The 20818-nt window shown below is 38.1% G+C and overlaps 1 protein-coding gene across 1 annotated transcript in view; it reads right to left on the bottom strand.

The window, feature by feature from the left end:
- Nucleotides 1-499: 499 nt before the first annotated feature.
- Nucleotides 500-20818, bottom strand: part of Cdh2 (cadherin 2) — a 209504-nt gene continuing 189185 nt past the window's right edge. Inside the window, exons 15-16 of the mRNA XM_078030212.1 lie at nucleotides 11426-11590; nucleotides 500-1923 (exon numbers count right to left, since the gene is read on the bottom strand). Of these exons, the coding sequence (XP_077886338.1) occupies nucleotides 1717-1923; nucleotides 11426-11590 (372 nt within the window). The 3' untranslated portion in view covers nucleotides 500-1716. The remainder of the gene's footprint in view (nucleotides 1924-11425; nucleotides 11591-20818) is intronic.

The following is a 20818-nucleotide window of genomic DNA, read 5'->3' as shown; positions in this document are numbered from 1 at the left end:
TGAAAGCATGTTTCCTCTTTCTTGGTCCCATTAGGACATATCAGGTATATCAAACTAAAGCTAAAGGATAAGTCAACGGACACGTCAGTCAAACCTAAGTGTGGTTTCCTAAGTACATGAAACAGTGGCTTTGATGAATCATATGACAGTTCCCTAGGGGACAAAGGCCTGTTAGAATCAGCATAACCATGAGCAGGAGCAAAAAGAAAACAAGAATTTTACCAAAGTTCACTGACGTAAAAGGATGTGACTTTTAGTAGGCTCTGTTTCTGAGTCACTTGATGTTTTTCTTCTATGACGGATGAGGAGCTCCAAAATGATGCTCTCTGTGGCACATGCGCACGGTGGCTAGCCCGTGCCACTCATTTTGGTGGTGAGTGGTGCAAGAGCCAATGCATACTTTTGTACTGTGGTTCTCAGCGGAACGCCAGTACTTGGGATTTTTACAACACTCAAAGTAGCTCAAGTAGAAAAGAAAAAGTTCAAACCAGTCACCAGATCCAAAATTAGCATTTTATTCAGAACGCTGGGGGTCAGAGGTGTATCATTTATATTCTGGTACACAATACAGAGGCAAAGCTGTTGTCAGAAGTCTCTCCAGTTTTAAAAGCTTTTTTTGTTTTTTCATTTTTTTTTTTTTTTAAAAACACACACTTAGTAGTGCTACCAGTGTCAGGCCACCCCTTTCTTTACTTTTTCCTTCCTTTTTTTTTTTTTTTTTTTGGTACAAATTATGTAAAACATTTGTGCTAAGAACTTTGCTCCCTCCCCAAAACAAGAAAAAGAAAATAAAAAATAAAAAAAAATTAAAAAATTAAAAATTGAGTATTCTAACTACAGCTCAACAATTGAATCAAATGTCACTTTGTTTGTAAATACTTTATCCATAACGAAAGATATAAACATGCAAAAAACCTGAATTCATTGTCCAAATAATACATACACATGTTCTGAAGTTTCTGCACTTCTCCATAGACTATGCCGATAAAACATTATGTACACATACCATTTTTTACAGTGAAGTGGAAAAAATACAGTAAATAAAAAAGTGTACATGGATTAAGACCAAAATGTGTCTAACATTCTAGTTTATGAAAAAATTCAATTTTGCTACAAATTGGTGATATGAAAACTCCCTTTATTTGCAACCAGCTGCGTAAGTTTTTAAGATTTTTAGTGAAAAAAAAATTCTAAAGTCTAAAACTAGAAGTAATGTACATTTTCCAATCTCATGGTCTCATCCCCCAAGATAATAAAATCGATCGCTCCATGAGTTCGTTTTTTTTTTGTTTGTTTAATTCTGTATTTTAACAAAAGCAAATGCAATGTAACAAAAGCGTGTTGAAGCATATCATGGTTGAACTTCCTGCTCCCACCACAAAATATTTTGTCTTTTACTTATCGTTTCAGAAATCAGTACCATTAAAGCCTTAAACATAAAACTAATTCCAATCTGAAAAAGGTACAAAAAGGCACATAAAATCCCAGTGCTTCTGTACTGTAAAATTCAAGTGTAACTGAGCTCAGTGTTTTTCCAAACAGTATTGGATCACTGATATTCCCTCTGAGCCCAAATTGGTTTGCAGCCTATGCCAAAAGCCTCCAGCAAGCACTGTGCTAGTAGACTACAAAGTTAAAGCCTAGCTTCTGTATGCTTTTTGGGAATATCAGTTGAAATTGTTTGTACTTGTCCAAAAACCAAGTTCACCCTGAAGTTCAGTCATCACCTCCACCATACATGTCAGCGAGTTTCTTGAATCGTGGTCCCCAGTCGTTCAGGTAATCATAGTCCTGCTCTCCACCACTACTTGAGGAATTCAGGGAGCTCAAGGACCCAGCAGTGGAGCCACTACCTTCGTAGTCAAAGACTAAGAGGGAGTCATATGGCGGAGCTGTGGGATCATTGTCAGCAGCTTTAAGGCCCTACAATGTGGAAAGAGAAAGGAAGAAAGAGTTAAGAGAGGGTTACAATTTGCAAAACCATAAGCAGATGCTAAGGACTTCACGGTATTGAACACTTGGTAAATTTCCATTTGTCAGATTACATTTTCAACACATAGAAACTGGTGTTCTCACTGTTTTGGAAGTCATACGAAAAGTAACTTGCTTCTTTCCTTTGCAAGAAAACAATCCTAAGGAGTGTAGGCTAGCATGCAAGACATAAAGTGGGAGGGAGTTAATTGGAGAACATGTTTGACAGACAGCAGAAATGAGGGCCAACTGCTTGAAGCAGATTAGAGGATCTTAAATAACACAATATATGGAACAGGACTGATAGACTGTAAAACAATCTCATTGAAATATAAAGTAAACTATATCATGGTAATTACTATAAACGGAATTCTCTCATTCAATAAACATAGAAAAATTACCCTTGCTAGCTAGGATAACTGGTGTGACTGTGTAATAGACTACTTGGCAAGACCAGTTTTGAATGAGTAATTTAGTGGTAGGACAGGTTATGTTGAAGTTATATGAAATAAAACAGAAAGGTTTTGAAACCATGTGAACCATGGACCCTAATCAGAATGAGGGTTAGGGGATTTTGAGAATTAACCGTTTGAACAAGAAGCATATGTAGGGCAAGGAGAAAGATAGATGTGTTAGTGCCAAGTGGTCCCCAAGCCTCTAGCAGCTTGCAATCTAAGCAACAGGCATTTCTATAATATGAAGGGAATGATAAATAAATAACAAAACTGTGAATTCTAAACAAAAATCATCAGGATCCTGAAAAATTACTCTGTCTACCTTGAGGAGCTAGGCATTCAAAGTGGAGGTAGCTTTGCACTTATTTGACCCAAGTTTGAAAAGATATCAAAGAAAAAAGGAAAGTGACTCATTAACTCAGTTGTGTTATTAATGAAAAATAAAATGTGGAATTAATTGATAAATTATGAACAGGTATTTTTTTTTTTAAAATAGAGTAACTTCTACTTTTCCAAAGGCCCTAGAAAAATCATGATACAATACCTGTACATGATATAAATATTGGGGAGTGCAGAATCTTGTAAATCTAAATAACATGCCTATTCTAAATCTTAAAAAGAATTTAAGTAATAAAAAATAATAAATAATTATCATCTATATTCTTAACTCTTGCAGATTCTTTTAAATATGTAATTTAAATATCTGCAGCTAATTTGTAATTCTGTACTACAAAACCTTTAGGGACTTAATACTAGGTCCATTTGGAATTTTCTGTAATATTTTCTCAACTGCATTTTAGTATGCCAAGATATACCAATATTGGTCTTCAAGCAATTGTTCTCTTTTTATAATGCTGCTTTTCAAATGCGGTGGGCTTATGGCGACCTTACTTATCATCCAAGATGTACAGGCTGTCTCCTTGAGGGATCAAGCCTTCCAATCCACATGTATTTTGTGAGCATACATATGTGGTTTTTCTATGAACATTTGTTCATTTCGTCTTTCAAGTTCACAGAGGAGGAATAAGGAAAAAGAGCACAAAAATTAAGGTCAGAGTCAGTGCCATCTAGCATTGAAGAGATCAGTTCTTAGATGACACCCCAGCTCTCCACAGTATTAGCTGTGGGAATTCAGCATTTCCTCATCTGCAACTGTAATAACAATAATCAGATTATATGAGACTAAATGAGATAAAGAGACTCAATGGCTCATCCTAGTTATCTGGCACTTGTAACGTTCAAGGAGTACTGGCTGCTGTTATTATTATTATTATTATTATTATTATTATTATTAATGTTTTAAGTTTAAAGAAAACGTTTTTGCTTTGGAATTTGAAAAAATAAAAAAAAACGTGAAGACATAATATTTTAAGAAATAAAATGCTGCTAGACTTCAATCAAAAATGTGAGTGCAAAGTACCCAGTATCAGCTTTCCCATCTCCAAGGATCTCTTACCATCAATCCTAACCATTACATTAGGCACCGCTCTCCCTCATTTATAACTCAGAAAAAGCTGTATTAAATAAAATAAAGCAAGTCTTCAGCAAATGACTTCCACACAGAAAACCAATAAGTTTAGATAGGATTTTCCTTATCTTATTTTTAGAATAAGCTACAAAGCAATTCTGCTAAGACCAAGAACCACCACAGCCTACAATTTCCCAGAATTCATATAACTCCTTTCTGTGGTTGATGGTGTTACTGTCCTTGGTGATTCACCACCCTTGTTTCTGTGGAGAGCACAAGCCCACACTGCCACAAGTTCCTCTCTGGAGTCAGAATTTACTTAACTCCACCCCTCCATCAGGCTCAGCTGGCTATGGGAGTGGCTTTGGCCAAAGAAATGTGAATAGCAGTGAGGAGTAGGAGCACATTTGGAGCTCTAATATCTTTCCACTTCTCTGTTTCCCTTCCCCAAGGAGAATGCCCTGCCTCAGATGGGGGTTATACTTCCCCATGGACTTTGCAATGAAGAAGACACATGATACTGATAGACTGCAGTTGACTTACCACCTGAGGAAGAAGTCAACCTTTGTTTCTGTAAGCCAGTGAAACTTGGCATTATTAGTTACTGTAGACATAGCTGACAAAAAACCAAGGAATGCACCTTCATTCATTTTATTAGTTTATCAATTCAATTCATGGCATACTGGTTGAGTGTCTATGACTCTATAATGTGTGGAAACACAGCCTTTAATAAGCTAGATCCATTGCCTGACCTCTTAGAATTTACAGTCACACATTAGTATGTACCCATTTCCCATTTTTCCAAAAAAAATCTAGTAATTACAAATATAAGCAAGAAGTGATTCCTTTAGTTTAGCACTGTCTAACATGGTCCTACCACACAAGAACTGGAACTGAGAAGAATCTGACAGAAAATCAAGAAAAATCAGGGAAATTCCTGATAAGGAGAATGGATCCCTGAAAACAAACACTAAAATCTATCATGACAACTGCTTTATAACACAGTGAGACACTGGCAAAGGTCCCTGTGTTTAGGTTATTGACTTCATCACAATTTGATTTTTAAGTGAAAATACTCACAGAGCACTGCCCAAACCTTATAGTGTCAGCACCAAACTGGAAAAATGGAAAGGTTAAGATGAAAATTAGCACTAAATAGTCAATGGCAGGGCCTCAAGCGTGTCTGGATTCAGAGATGGGGAAGTAATGACCATTGTTCACTGTGTCCAGGGAAGAGACACTAGAAGCTGTGTGATCTTTACTGGACTCTTCATCAACTATCTAAGCCACCTCATTCGAGTCCTTAAAATAGGTTCTAATGCTGGAGATAATCTCCTATAAGAATCTGTCGGGATTCTTAAAAATATTCTTTTTATTTGATCATTTCTTTTTTCTATTCCTGCATTAGTTTCTGGATCATCCTGGTAGTTTTTGCATTTGTTTTCTTTTAGGAAAAAAGAAAAAAAAAAACCAAAGAAGAGGTTAAGGTTAAGGCCATAAAAATCCATTAGTGAGATATCACTGTGCCATGTGAGTGCATGGTACATTGTCTTAGGGCTTAATGATGATAGAAGGGCAAAGCCACTGAACTTTTCAAGAATTCTTCAGCAAACCATCTTTCTAGGCAGGAGAGGTTAAGTACTTTAAGTTCCTTCCACTTGGATGGCACTGATTTTTATCTGAGAATTTAATGTGACCCTTCTGAATGAGGTACTGCATAAATTCTTGGTAATATTTTGGTAATTCTAAAAAGATCACAGTCAGGCCCTCAGAAACTGACAGTCACAGGCATGCAATCAGACAGAATGTGCAGAATAAATCTGGGGACAACAGAACCTTCTGGTTCTCCCTTATGTGACTGCTTTATTTTTGATGTGGACACCTTCAAGAATGATGTACAAAGTACTTTTCACATGATGTATAAGTACTGTTACCAAATTTATAAACTAACAGCATGTGCTTCTCTAGGTTTGACTAAATTTAGCAAAGTATGCTCACTTCACCTTTCTTGGAGAGGCAGATCTAAAACTCTAGATAAATTTATCTGAATAAATTTTCTGTAGTTTGAGCTCCTCTGCAAAGTGAAAGAGCTACAGTTGAATTCTTGCTGAGCTTATATTTATAGACTTCTGATCCTATGCTTTCTGGGTGGGGACATGCTTTTATGGGTACTATAAAAACCCACATTCTTCAGTGAAGAACACACAAGGGATACAAGAAGAAAGAGGCCTATTGATACCCTAACATTCTGTCTTCTACAGTCTTAGTGCCATTGCTTTGGCTTAGGTTCTCATTATATCCTGCCTGGACCAGAGCCTTCCAACCGGACTTGCTATCTCCAGTGCTATTTCTGCTTCTTTCCTAAAAGCTAGCTTTGGTTTCTCTCTCAACTATTGATGTCACTTCCCCAGGCAAAACCCTCCCAGTGCTTTCTATGACCTATAGCAGAGTTTCCCACATGACCCAAGTATTTCCCCCAGGGCTAGGTGGAGATGTTCTTTTAATTGTGCCTGAATGCTATAGAGCAATTCCCTATAATAAAGAATATTACATTTTATTATAAGTTTAAGTAAATAGGAGAAAAGATACAGAGTTAGAAAAAAAAAAACTAGAAGGTGTTTTTCAAATGCCTGCCTTTTGGGGAGACCTGAAAGATTAAAAAAAGCAAAATCCTTTAAGAAGAGCATCCAGGAACTCTAGAGGGTTCATCTACTTGTTTCAGTCATCGTCAACCCCAGCAACCACAAATGAATTATGCACCATTCCTCAAATCCCAGTGTCATGTTCTTGTGTAATACTGTGTTATTTGCATATTAATTGTCTCCCAACTGAAATGTGGTTGAGTTTGTTTGAAATGCTTCCTTTCATTTTTTTTTTCTTCTGATGAACATTCATTATCTATCCAACCACCTACCCAAAAGCTCAATAAAAATGTCACTTTTAGCCAGGCACAATGGTGCATACCTATAATCCCAGTGTCTCAGGAGGCTGAGGCAGGAGGATCGAGAGTTTAAAGATAGTCTCAGCAAAAGCAAGGTACTAAGCAACTCGGTGAGACCCTGTTTCTAAATAAAATACAAAATAGGGCTGGGAATGTGGCTCAGAATAGTAGACCCTTCTTTTCAATCTGAAAAGAAGGGTCTACTATTATCAACCATCTTACAAATAAGAGAATTGGAAATGTAAGAGGTTAGAATTAAGGATCTTGACCTTGTACTAGGTAACAGAGCTGTTGGTGAAGCAGTTGGATTTGAATTCACACAAAAATGCAATTCCTGTAAAATAGGAGTTAGATACTTCAAAGAGGACAAATTAAATGTAATGAATAAGAGGGAAAAAACCAACCTTTTTAAACTTTAGTAGTTTCAAGCAAACTATTCTAGAAGAAACTTTCATGTCCTTTTAATAGAAGGATACACTCAGTTTTTATTCTTCTGAGATAAGAAAAAAATATGGGATTAGTAAAGTTGTTGGAGGTATGCTAATATCTACTGTCAGGATGAGATTAAAGGAATGTGTTTCAACTTTTTACCCTCTGAAGGTCATGTCTGAAAAGTCAAAACAGAATGAAATTCTGCAACTGAAATCCAAAAAAACATGTGACCTGTTTTACTCTACCTATCAGACTGAAAATGTGTTATCCTTTTTGAGATTCAAGTCAACATTCATTCATTATTTAAATAAACAAATTAGAAAATGTTCTCATGAGCTTTCCTGCTCCTTACATCTATAAAAGCACTCCAATTATAATCACCACTACATTATTCTTCCTTTGGAACATTCGGTACTCTGCTAAATCAAATAAGACCTGGAGATAAATAAATTTGTGTGCATTTTCAATGTTTTTACAAAATGCGCTTGAGTTCTTTCGAGGTGCCTTCCATTGTTTTAAAAGTTTACATGTATTTATTTTTGTCTGTTAAGTCAATGGAAGATATGGATCAAGTCCTAATGGGCGTCTTGGATTGAAGACTCTACCTAGTGCTTTCAGAGTTCTAACAATTTTCATCTCTCTGAACTGACCCACAGAAATAGCCATCACATGCCTGGAATTTTCTTTTTGGTTGTTTTCTGTGATATCTTAACCTCTCCCTGTCTCCAATTGTAGGGACATTTCTAGGAACAGAATTTTATTCCCTTACTCCTTAACCTGTCTCTGTCTTGTCATCACTTTTAGTTTCATAGATTTAGTTGCCTTTTGGGGAATGATTCCCAAATTGCCTTGTTTCATTTATTTATTCATCAAACTAAGGTGCCTCACACTCTCCCTCAGGATAAGGACCTCTTTCTGGAGCAAGGAAGGGCTCAAAGAAGGGTCAAAGGAAACCAGGTGCTCTGAATGGAGGTGGGGTGGGCTACCACTGCATAATGTCTCGCCCATATCCTGTGTTCCTGACTCTTCCTGTCTTGGTAAAGACTTCATAAAGGAACTAACTTCTGAAGAAGCAGGCAGGCAGATTTGAGGCAGGAAGAACAGCACAGAATTATAAGACAAGACTGAAGGATAAGTAGAGCTCTTGATTCAGGCCTCCAAGATGCAGGTCAGGGAGGGGCCCAAGATGAAGTTGGAAAGCCAGGTAAGAATCAGACACAACAGGCTTCCTTCTCCTGGCAGAGTAAGGCTCCACACAGGAATGTTTGCATTATATAGAGGACTTTGGGGGTTTTATTCCAATAAACTTGCTATAGGTTGAAAAGATCTAAGTTGAAAATGTATTTATAACCCAACCTACAAACATCGTAGCTTAGCAACACAGTACAACATAGGGACTCGGTTGTATTGCTGCAGCATGCAAGAGAGTATAACTGCATATAACTAGCTTGGGAAAAGAGCCACACTCAAAACTTAAAAGTATGGTTTCTATTGAATATTGCCATTCTTTTTTCACCACTGTCAGTCAAAACACTGTTAAGTGGAATCATCTCAAGTCAGGGACAGTCTGTATGAAGACTGTGATCATAGCAAAGTAGGGAAGATGCACAAGAGAAACTGTGTCCCATTTACCTTTCAGCTACACTTTGCAGGCAGTTATGTTATACATAGCAGGCATTCGTTAGTGATTTGCTGAATAGATGATCCTAAACAGAGTTCAAGATAATTTCAAAATGAGCTCTTTTTAACATATGCTCAAATGATGACTGATTGAACTCTGAAGTTCACTTAGAGCCAATTGTTTGGAATCAAGTTTTTCCATATGAGAAATCACAAATATTTGTTATGATCGCAAACCACATTTTAGACTGATTCCTAACCTAAGCATTGTTTTAGAGAAAGGAAATTCCAAGTAGAAATTCCTACTGTATCTCTATCTGCTGTGGCAGTAGAAGGGCTGGGTCACGGAATCTTATTAACTAAATGTTCTTTTCTATCTACTAAGGAAAATGCAGTCAGTGCAAAAAACAAAACAAAACAAAAAACAACGCTCACGCACACGCGTGTGCACACACACACAGAACATACACACGAAAACACAAACTTAGAATCAACGATATCCTTGTTTCCTGAATGTAATCAGCACCAGTAGAGTGAAAAGCTCCAGACTGGGTCTCTGCTGAATATCAATCAAATGCAAATTCGATGGTGCCCACAGCTTTTATACACCTGCTTATAGTACTTAAATTCCTGAAAACAACCAAAGAGCTTGGCAGTGTATTAGATGCTTAGGTTATAAAAACATGAACAAGAAATAGTACTTGTCCTGCAAAGCACTCACATACTAAAGTGGGAGAAAGAAACAGGGACAGTTATATTCCAGTTGGTGTGGGTTAAGGCAGAGGAAGCTTCTTGCTAACTTAGCCTTGCCTGGAGGGATCAAGGAAGGCTTCACAGAGAAGGGGGCATTTGTATTAATTCCTTTCAGCTAAGGGGAGTCTTGCAGATGGTCAAGAAGGTATGGGGTTTGCAGAAGTTATTGTCTGTCCAAAAGTGTGAAGCTTTGGGAGAAATGAAAACAGCACTTTGGAGCTGCAGAACAGAAGGGGATTCAAGGAGGGAAAGAGTGGGCAGGAATGGGATTATGAACTGCTTTATAAATTGCTTAGTGTTTGATTTTTATTACCAAGAAGAGAAGAGTATCAAGAACAGGCCTGAGATGCAGAGAATACTGATACCCCAGAGACAGGCAGAAACATTCAGTAAGTATTTGTTGAATTACACTCAAGCCAGAATTCTTGTTTTCAAAAAGCCCAGTTCCTGCACTTACAGTCAAAAGATTCACTGTATCTCAAAAACCCCATAACCACAGAAAACCCAACAACAATTTTTCATAATGATGAATGTTCAATCAGATATAAAATCCTCAGGTATTCATAAATGTACTAAATTCAAGTGAATTATTTAAGCATGTCTGTATGTAAATAAGAGTTAAAAGAGTCAGGGCAGATTTTTCTAGAAAAAAGGGAGTCACTGGTATTCTGTTGTTTTTGCCTCCCATTTGCTTTTAATCATGTCTACTACAAATTAACCTATTGCTTGCTTAACAGAAGTGAATGCATACGTTCAGAAAGCGGTCTGACTTTTAGAAATAGAAAGTAATGGGTAGATGAGCAGGCAGCTAAATATCCCAGCTATGTTTCCAAACTTTTTCTACAATCTGTAAGTGCATCTAAATACCTCATGTAGACGTTTACACCTTATACAATTACTTCAAGGAGGTCCAGGAAATAAAAGGTTTATCAGCACAAGACAGAAGGCCACATATAACCGATGCATTCCATTTTATAATGCAACAAGATCAATTGAGATTTTGGAGATCTGGAGGATATGGCCAGAGAACATGACTCCTGCCATACATTCACAGTCAGCATCAATATGTACCACTGCCATTTATGCTTGATTAAAAATTTAAAGAGAGGATTAGCTCTAACTCAAAGAAGCAATACAAATCATTTTACTTCCAAACTTAAGTATAAAATGTAGCAGAACTCTTGGTCAGTAACATAAGTGTGTCATAATAATTTTGACAATGAAAATCATATCTGTTATATTCAACAGAGAATTAGCTTCCTCTTACAGAAGCTCTTAAAACTCCTCAACTAGGCAAGTATTTAAATCACTTACATAATATTTAATTTAGCTGTTCTTCCACTAATCTCCTTTAATGGAGCCATTGGGTAGGCACTGAATTCTCACCATATGTGGAATTCAAAGGTACATACAGTAAGGGATACATTTAAAGGGAACTCCTGCTACATTTATCAGTGCTAATAAATAAAATTATAATACACTATAATATTGTTAGCCTATTACTTGGCAGTCAAAGGAAAAAGTACTTCTTGGAGATAGTGTGACTAATACCAATAAATTATACGAGTATCATTTTGCACACACAAAATATTAATTGACAGATCTCTTTTGGGTTGATCAAAGCAATTAAATTCGTTCTCTGTTAGTTACTGAAGCCATACTAGCTTCCACCTAAAAATGAATTTAAATATGTTTTAATGAACTACACAAGTATATTCCAAGCAACCTGTGACCTACACAGATATAACCATGGGCATAAAATAAAAAGAGGGTCTTTCTCTGCACCTCGTTAATGAAGTCCCCGATGTCCCCAGGGTGTGGGGCTGCGGATCGGACTGGATACTGTGGCTCAGCGTGGATGGGTCTCTCATCCAGCCGCCGGATTCCCACGGGCTTGATGGCATCAGGCTCCACTGTGTCAGGCTGCTGGAGTTGGCTCAAGTCATAGTCCTGCAAAAGACAAAATCAAAACTCCATGGTAGATGGGCACAGAGATGGAAAATTCCAACCTTTGTTTTTAAACACATACTCAGAATGCATAGAAATGAGTGGAATTTAACATAATGGAAAAGTTGCCACTAGGAGTTTTTCATGTTATGATTAAATATTTCTTTCACACAGCTCTTTCTTCTGTGTTTTTCATTTCTACAGTCTGTGCTCCATCTGCTTTAAACCGTGCCTCATCATTTCCCAATGGGAAACAGCAGTGTGATGAGGTCTCTCCATAAAATGACTAAAAAAAAAACCCGATGAGAACATATAGTTGTACCACAGAAGGAAAGAACTAACCTAATGTCTTTAAGATTAAAAAAATAAATAGATAAAAGTGATGAGGGGGCTTTCTCCTGTTCCCTAAGGGAAGGCATCGGTGCATCAGGGTTTTGAAGGCATCCTAGGTCCCCCTTTCCCTCTCTTGGTCTAGAGCAGAGTCCACAAATTACAGTCTGTGAGTCCTCTCATCTGTGGCCTATTTTTCCTTAAGAATGGCTTTTACATTTTCAAAGGATTACTTAAAATATCAACAAAGAATATGCTACCAGGACTATATGCAGTCTCCCAAATTTGAACCCTTTCCTATCTGGCCCTTGATAGAGTTTGCCAACCTCTGCTCTAGGGGGGCTGGGCCAGGAAGTGTGGAGTTCCTTCCAATGCAGCCCTCTGGAATGTCCTGGAAAAGCAGCCTGTCCACTTGCAAAGAGGTAGAGTAGAACCCGTGAAGAAGGATGCTCTGGGCACAGGCTGATCCCTCAGAACTATGTTCAGCTACTGCATCAGCCAGCTGTACGGGGATGTATAAAGACACTGACCAGAGGTGGAACTGAATTGAAATTTTAGGTTTGGGCATTTTCTTTGTCCTTTTGAAACCTCTAAATTTTGGAGCTATAAAATGTCATATCTCCAGCTTAACCAAGATGCTCCAATTCCACACTGACATTTTATGAGAGTACTGATTTTCGGGTACTTTCTTGGTTTTAGTCTTTAGTGACCTCTCTGTCTGGGCTCAGCTTAAAACCTCTCACAACATCTCTATAGTGGTTTTGATTTATTCAACACTCAAACATTTACCATGTTTGGCAGTGTTCTGGGTGTTTTACACATGTCTGCTCATTTAATCTTCTTAACACATTTTATCATCCCCTTTTAAGAGACCAGGGTACCGAGTTTCAAGGAACTCAATATGTTGCCTATGGCCCTAGATCTATGAAGGTATAGGAACACACTCTGACTTCAAAAGCATTGGACTCCACAGCCTGGCTCTTCTAGTGGTTACCTGTGACTGTGAATCCAGACTGAGTTACAAGATTGGATTTAGGGAGGAAAGAACTAGATAGATGAGCAGGAACAAAAAAGAATGCTGTGAGGAATGGTTAAGAAGGAGACCAAGGAGATGAGGGTCACTCAATTTCAGACCCACTATGTGCCAGACACTGTATCAGACTCCAGACAAGGGTTTTCTCACCACTCATGCTTCCTAACAGACCCACGAAGCAAGTTTTATTATCAACTCTTTAGAAGAAAGATGAAGACATTGCCACCATCACGCAGCTAGTATGTGATTTGGATGGGAATCGAATCGAGGTGCGTCTGTCTTTGATGTATCTGACTTAACCCCTTGCTCTTGGAGATGCTCTGATCATGACAACACTCCTCAAGAGTCATCCCTTGCCGAGAGCTGCATCCAGCCTGACAGGTACCATGATGAAAAAGCTCTGCCTCTCCTGAGTGCAACATGATGTGGAAGGTGAGGTGGTAGATGCACACAGAGCAGAAGACACACAAACTTGGTCTCTCATGAGATATAAAGAACTCTGAGGGAAAACTGGCTTTGGATTTGAACCCTGAACTGTAACTGGGCTAAGGAGAAAGCACTGCTGAATCAGTAACATGAGCAAAGGCATGGGAATGCTGTCAGGACAGAGTTCAAGTCATTCACAGAAAATGAATGAAAACAGCCTGACCTTACACAAATGTGCTCTGTTTTCAATTTTACAGAACTTATCATTGTGAGTCCTAGAATGACTTAAAGGCCTACATGAGACAATATGGGAAAGCCTTTGGAATGTTCACATGCTATACCAGATAAAAAGAGATTTATTTAGAGAATTTAGAATGCTTTCACACTACGAAGCCTGGTTTCCCAGGCCATGTTTAATTGGATAACCACCAAGCACAGGAGAGTGGGGTAAATCGTGAATAAGTGTGTATTCTAACAATTACCAAAAGCTTTTCCTAGAGGGGAAAATACTGATAAGTGTATTGATGACAGTTAGTAAATGTGTTACCCCAAGGGTAGAAAAAGCTTTATTAGAAGTCTGAATTACACAAAAACAGGTAATTGAATCTGGTGTTTAAGGACTGTCTTTTATCTGGTGACATATCCCTTGACAGTCCGGGATTTATTATATGATAGTTCTGTTTAACAATGGTAAGAATATGGAGGCATCTCTTTTATACAACCAAAAACAAAAAATAAAAAACAAAACACTCATGTGGTCTTTGCCTGTGCTATTCTGTACCTGGAAAGAATCTTTATTTGAACTTCTCATAAAATTCACTATATCCTAAGGTTGCAAATAAAAATACCTTTTTTTTTTTTTTTTTTTTAAAGTACTGGGGATTGAGCTTGTGGGCACTCAACCACTGAACTCATGCCCAGCTCTATTTTGCATTTTATTTAGAGACAGGATCTCACTATGATGCTTTGGAACTTGCCATCCTCCTGACTTAGCCTCCTGAGTGGCTGGGATCACAGGCATGCTAAAAATGCTTTTTGATTGGCCACCAGTGTTTCATAAATGTTCAAATAAGTCACCAACATTTAAACATAGGCATATCTCATTTGAAAGTAGGAAGTTCTGCTAAAGAGAGCTCACATTTTACATAACAATGCTTTGCCACTGATAGCAGCTCTTTCCTCCCCTCCTGCTTCACTTACTACTGCGTATCTAGCTTACTTATTATTAAATAAGAGCATGTTAATTCTCAGGTTTTGATCTTTCTTTATCCATAGTTATTTCCTACTACCATAAGAACCATAGAACAGGAACTGTCTTAAACTTCTTTGGTTCGGCTCAGTCCTTTTAATTCACAATGTTCCAGACCTACAGAAAGCATTCATACAAAATAAGAGTTGAATAAAACTTCATTAACGATTTTCCTCCCAGATATCAAAAGAGCAGCCAATGCAAGAAATGTGCTCAGATCACATTACACATTAGCAGTAATTCACAAAGGGGTGGGGGGAGAGAGAACGAACCCTGATCTCACGTGTTCTGCTACATTTCACACTTCAGTTCTGAAAAATCACTGCCAAGAATCATTGCCAAGGTCCATGGTGTGTTCTCCCATAATTTATAGAATCCTATGAAGTTCCTCAATTACAATGAGATCAAAAGAAGAGTCATAAAGCCATCCATGTGCAGGAAAATAGAAATGGTTAAAACATACATCTCCGTGATGGCTCCTCTTTGTCTGCTGCAGTGTAAGATATAAAAATCTGATGGTGGTAAGGAGCACGTGGAAGTGCCCTCAACTCACAGGGAAGGGCTTTTCTGCTGACGTCTATCTGTGTTATACAGCTACAGTCTGGTCTGAAGGTCCAATTTTAGACCTTTGGATAAAAGGTCGCCCTATGTGAATTTCCTAAATTATACATCTTTACAATCCCATAATGCTCTACTTAAACACACAAATTACAATGTGTAGAATGAGAATTATAATGAGAATTACAGAGACTGAAAATGTTCTCAAGATCCCTGGGTTCATGGTCTTACTTCTGAGGATTATAAACAACGAGAAATCTTTACTTAGTTCCTAAAACTCTAGAGAAAGAACTCATCTGAAAATTCTCTTACGACTGTCAACTTTGACAGTGTTAGCTTCCCAAAGAAATTTAATTTTCCAGTGAAAGCCAAGGAAAATCTTGTTTAAACTAATGTGTGGAATACGTGTTAACTAGCAATGGACATTAAAAGTAGACATGGATTTAGGGTATTTAGAATACTAACATTGCAAGTAACAGTATTTTATTTTCTCTACAATTTCAATGTCTTAAGAGTGATTTAATTATGGGAAAGTTAGTAAGAAGTTAATAAATAGCTAAAGCTCTGCTTCTGGCTTTTCCTGAAAATATTCCACTACTTGCAATGATTTATAATTAGTTCAGAAAATAACTGCAAAATGTAGGTTAGAACATTAGGGTTTGCTTGATAAAATAAAATAAAAATAAAGTAAATAAAATAAAAGAGCATCAGAATAAATTGCAATTCTGGAATCCCAGGCAAATATTTTGGGAAACTAATCTTGCAGACAGAATCTACAGGATGTGATTTTGACTATTTCAGGGAAAAACAAAATTATTCATTTATCTTTCTTCCTTTCAGGGAGTGCCTACTGTACGGCGAATGCCATTTTCAGCTCTGAGAGGGTGAAGAAGGAAGCCAACCTTGGTCCCATCACCTGTGAGGAATGACATTAGGTACTTCATGTGGTGTCTCATGTCATACAAATGAAACCCCTCAATCAAAGGTCATTGCTCCCACCTGTTGATCAAAGCAGTTCAGCGAGACCAAGGATTCAACCAAGGTCACAGACTCATTAAGCAGTGCCCAGGAAAACCAACAAATAGTTGGCTGAGCAAAGAAATGCTCCATTTAGTTTATTAACTGAGGAAGCCGTCAGGGGGTTCAGTGCATGAAAGGAAAATTTGAGATGCTGATGCTAAGGAGGCTCTGGGCTGTGGTAAGTGAGATAGGAGAGACCTGAGTCCTGAGGGCCCTACACAGTTGGTTAGAACAGGCTCCAGCTGCCTACGCAACAGGGCATCCTCACTTAGGCCCAGCAAGGGTCTGGCATGTGGAGGAGATGGGTGGGCACTTGAAGTTCATGGTTCTTTTGAGAACCGGTGAGGAAAACCTATTGCTCTGTCCTAGGCAAGGATTGGCATGAGTAGGTATTTTCCTTTCATAGCAGCAAAGGTTTCATAACCTTAGAATTCCCATGCAGATGTAGTTTCAAACTCTTTTAATGTCTGAAGACAGAGTGACCATAAGAAATAAAAGCAGACATACAATTCTCAAGGAAAAACAATGTATCTGGAAAAAAGCTGACTGTGGCATGTGCAAGAAAGTAATGGAAAGTGGAGAAGAACATTGTTATCTCACTCTCTATTAAAATAATTGAATAAAATAGTAAAATAATGATAAGGTGTCAACATATAACTATATAACTCCTGACAAGTAAGTCAAACACCCTTGCAAGCTTTATGTAAGTTACATTACAACCTAACTTTTCTTAGCAAAGTATAATTATGATGGTAGCCATCTTACACAGGTGAAATGCTATGAAAAACTAAATAAATCCTATGGATTATTAAAGGCCCCCCCAAATAAAAGATTTCCTAAAAGCCTTTCTGAATTGAATTGTAAACTTAATCAAAATAACTAGAGAACTTAAGCAGATGAAGACTCCCATTCTCTATATTCATAGACATTTTTTATTAACATGAGAGAAAATGGATATAATTCTCCAGCAAAATCAATGTAGCTTTCCACAAAGCTGAGGTCCCACTACGAAGGACCGGTTCATTGTTCCTGTTTCCCTGGCTTCCTGTGAATGGGGTTCCACATAGCATCTTTCAAATTGCTATCTGTTCTCAGATTTGTGCATGAGCTGAAGGCTCTTTCTTTGGTACAAAAATTATGGTTCTGTTTCAGAACACTGGCACTGTTGAAATTTTACCACGATGCATTTCCCATTGTGAATTTTTGGCATATTCTTTTGGGAAAAATGCAGCCAATGCACAATTCACTTTGAATCAACAAATACTTTCTAAGAGCCTCTTGGGTCACAGACGTGGTTACTGACCTCCAAATAATTAAAGCAGTAGAGTATCTCAATTATCACAAGAAACGGGGAGTGAAGATATCAGGAGCTGTGGAGGAGGGGCTGCTACAGAAAAGGAAGATGTGGATGCGCTGAGCCTTCGGGGTCCAGTACAGGGACCCCATTCACAAAAAACAACATGCTTCTGGGAATCTGAAATATCTTTTCTCGCCTAATGTCTGTAATTTCTCCCTTTTTGGGGGTGGAGTACGGGGAACTGAACTCAAGGGCACTTGACCACTGAGCCACATCCCCAGTCCTATTTTGTATTTTATTTAGAGACAGGGGCTCACTGAGTTGCTTAGGGCCTCACATTTTACCGAGTCTGGCCTTGAACTCAGAATCCTCCTGTCTCCTCCTCCAGAGCCGCTGGGATTACAGGCATGCCCCACAGAGCCTGGCTGTAATGTGCCATGCTTTCTATGCAATTCAGTCACAGGCCCACAAAAAGGGATATATTCCTTAATGCCCCCAAGCATTCTCTATGTTGGAAGATAAAAGTATAGCCACTGAATGTATCCTCCATTCCATATTTAACCCTGAGAACCAACTTCTCCTCAAAAAAAAAAAAAAAAGTCACTGCTCAGTAAAAGATCAAAGTCATTCTATCTCAGCATGACCTATTATTTGATCTTGGAGGAAACATAAAAACAGATAATAAAGAAACAGCAACATTTGGTGGGGAATATGGTAAGAGAGAAGGGAAATCCTTCCCGGGATTATGACAGATCATTCGGGAATTTCCTAAAGAAGAATATGTTTTGTTTTCAGATCATGGTATTGACTTAAAGAAAATGTATTCTAAAGTCAGAGTACCTTGATTCAAAGCCCGGCTTCCTCACAGCTTAAATGTGTGACCTTCAGTAGATTGCATAAATTGCCTGGGTTAACCTTAATAGTTAGTATTCAACCTTTGCACACACAAAAAGCTAATGAGGACTCCATAGCAATACTCAACAAACATCTTCTGGGAGGTCCACATAGTAAATATTTTAAGCTTTTGGGGCCACACAATCTCTTTTGCAATATCTCAACTCCACTGCCACTGTGGCATACAAAATATGTCAACAATGGGCACGGCTCATGGCTCTGCTCCAGTAAATCTGTGTTCATAAAAATAGGCAGTTGGTGGTAATGGATGCCGGTCAAACTTTGACCAACAGTATTTTGGCATCTTAAGTCTTTTTTTCCCCCTTTTGCACAGTGCTGACCCCTACTTGGTATTCAAATCCTTATCATTTGTTATTAAGGGGCTATTGATAAATTATCATTATCCCAAACATCAGTATAATAAGTTTATGATTAGTCAGGAGAAATGAATATTAAAATCAGTTACTTAAAATATTATGTTCAGTCACATGAAGTGACAGGAATAGCAAAGACTCAGGTTTAATAAGCAATAGGGATGGGTACTGACCAGCCCAGAATATGTGTTGTTTGTAGCCTAGCAGTATGCGTCCCCTGCCAATAAGTGTGTTGAGAATGGCATGCAAAAAGGGAATGATAATGTATTAATCCAATTCCTGGTGAAACTCTGCTCCTGTAAAATCATTTCAGTAAATAAAATATACTATTGCTTGCAGGTGGGCATAAATGTATGAATAACACGGCAATGTTATTAACAAAGCATTATTAGTCAATAATGAAAACATTGAAAGGGGTCTCCAATTATGTCCAGATTGGAGAGTTTGCTTATAAAGCAAAATTATTTTATATAACAATTATTTAAAGGAATTAAATATATCATGGTTGAGTTATGCAAATTCACTCTCCACTTGGGTCAGATGGCTGAGCTTGTTTGCCTAACGTGGGATTGCTTCTTGAGATGGGCATGGTGTCTATAGAGACCTCCTGGCTCATGCTGTGATCTCTTGACTCAAGAGAAGTACCTGTTTGGCCCCAAGGAACTATCTTGTATCCACGTTCCATTCCCTTGTCTAGTCATCTTGCCTGGATTTCCGATTTTAGTTTCTGTTGTCCAAATTTATATGTTGTTGTTTTGGTAATTTGATTGCTCAGATTGACTGTCCAGATTTTAACTTTGTTAATGTGCTCAATTTTGAAAGCCACACTTAGCCAATTAGTTGGGTCTTACCTTTTGCCTAGTCTAAAGCCAGACTTCTAGTGGTCATTTAATAAGCTGTGGTCTAGCCCCCAGCCTTGCTGGTCTTATCCAGTATCACCTGCCCACTATAAGTCAGTAAGACTAAATAAAATTTCCACATAGGGTCTCCAGCACAGTACATAAGAGTCTGAACTCTTTAGATGTATACACCTGAGTTTGAAACCGGACTAGTAGCATTGCCACTTCATAGAGGCTTTGGGAAAAATGTCATAAGAGGCATGCAAACTAAAAACATAGTATATCACATGATATAGCATAGGTACTCGACAAAGCCTAGCATTTCAAAACACTGCCATCATTTCCTGCAGGAATCAGAGATATTGAAGGATTAAAGTGAAGTGATCAGGAGTGCAGTTAATTCTGCAGGAAGAAGATCCAGTGCTGTTCAACTAACATTCTCTGAGTGCTGCTAGGTGCCACCTGTCCAAATGATAGAATAAAAAATGACTAAGACAAGTCTTACTGTCACCAGCCTAAGGTTAGGACTTGGGCTGAACAGTTCAAAATAGAGAGGCATGGATACTGTGGAGCCCAGAGCAGAGAGAGCCTTGGTTTATCCTGGGACCCCCAAACAAGGTATCTTGAGATGAATCATGATGGCTAAGCAGGTGCAGACATGGATTAAACCAAGAAAATATAGCAATACAGTACAGAAGTAGAGGTAGTTCATTGCTACAGCAGTTTAAAATGTTACGTAGGAGGGGTAACGACAGGAGAAACTGAGTCATCAGCTCTCAAAGTCTGCATTCCTAAAAGCCAAATCATGGAATTATGTGTTCCATGAGGCCCCTGAACTCTGCTGAACATACTTTCTGTGTCAGGGAGATTCTGGAGATCTTGTTCACTTAAGTTTTGAGACTAATTTCTACAAATCACATGAGAAATCAATTTCATCCAAAAAAAAAAAACCCAAAAAAACCCAAAACAACAACAACAACAATAAAAACGACAACTGACACAGAGATTAAATCTGGATCTTTTCAGTTCTAGAAACCCTGGCTACTAAAAGGAACTCCTATCAAGTCTCCCTTTTTCCTGAAATTACCTGTGATTACTGATATGTGCATGTGCTGGGGGCCCTGCTGAAAAAGAGAATGACAGGAAGTCCAGAGTGACACAAAGTACCAGGTGCTTTCTCCGGATAAAGGGAAGCTACCCCTCGTGGTTTG

This window comes from Ictidomys tridecemlineatus, chromosome 13, assembly GCF_052094955.1.
Source record: "Ictidomys tridecemlineatus isolate mIctTri1 chromosome 13, mIctTri1.hap1, whole genome shotgun sequence".
Lineage (NCBI taxonomy): Eukaryota > Metazoa > Chordata > Mammalia > Rodentia > Sciuridae > Ictidomys > Ictidomys tridecemlineatus.
This window is presented reverse-complemented; position numbering and strand designations above follow the sequence as displayed.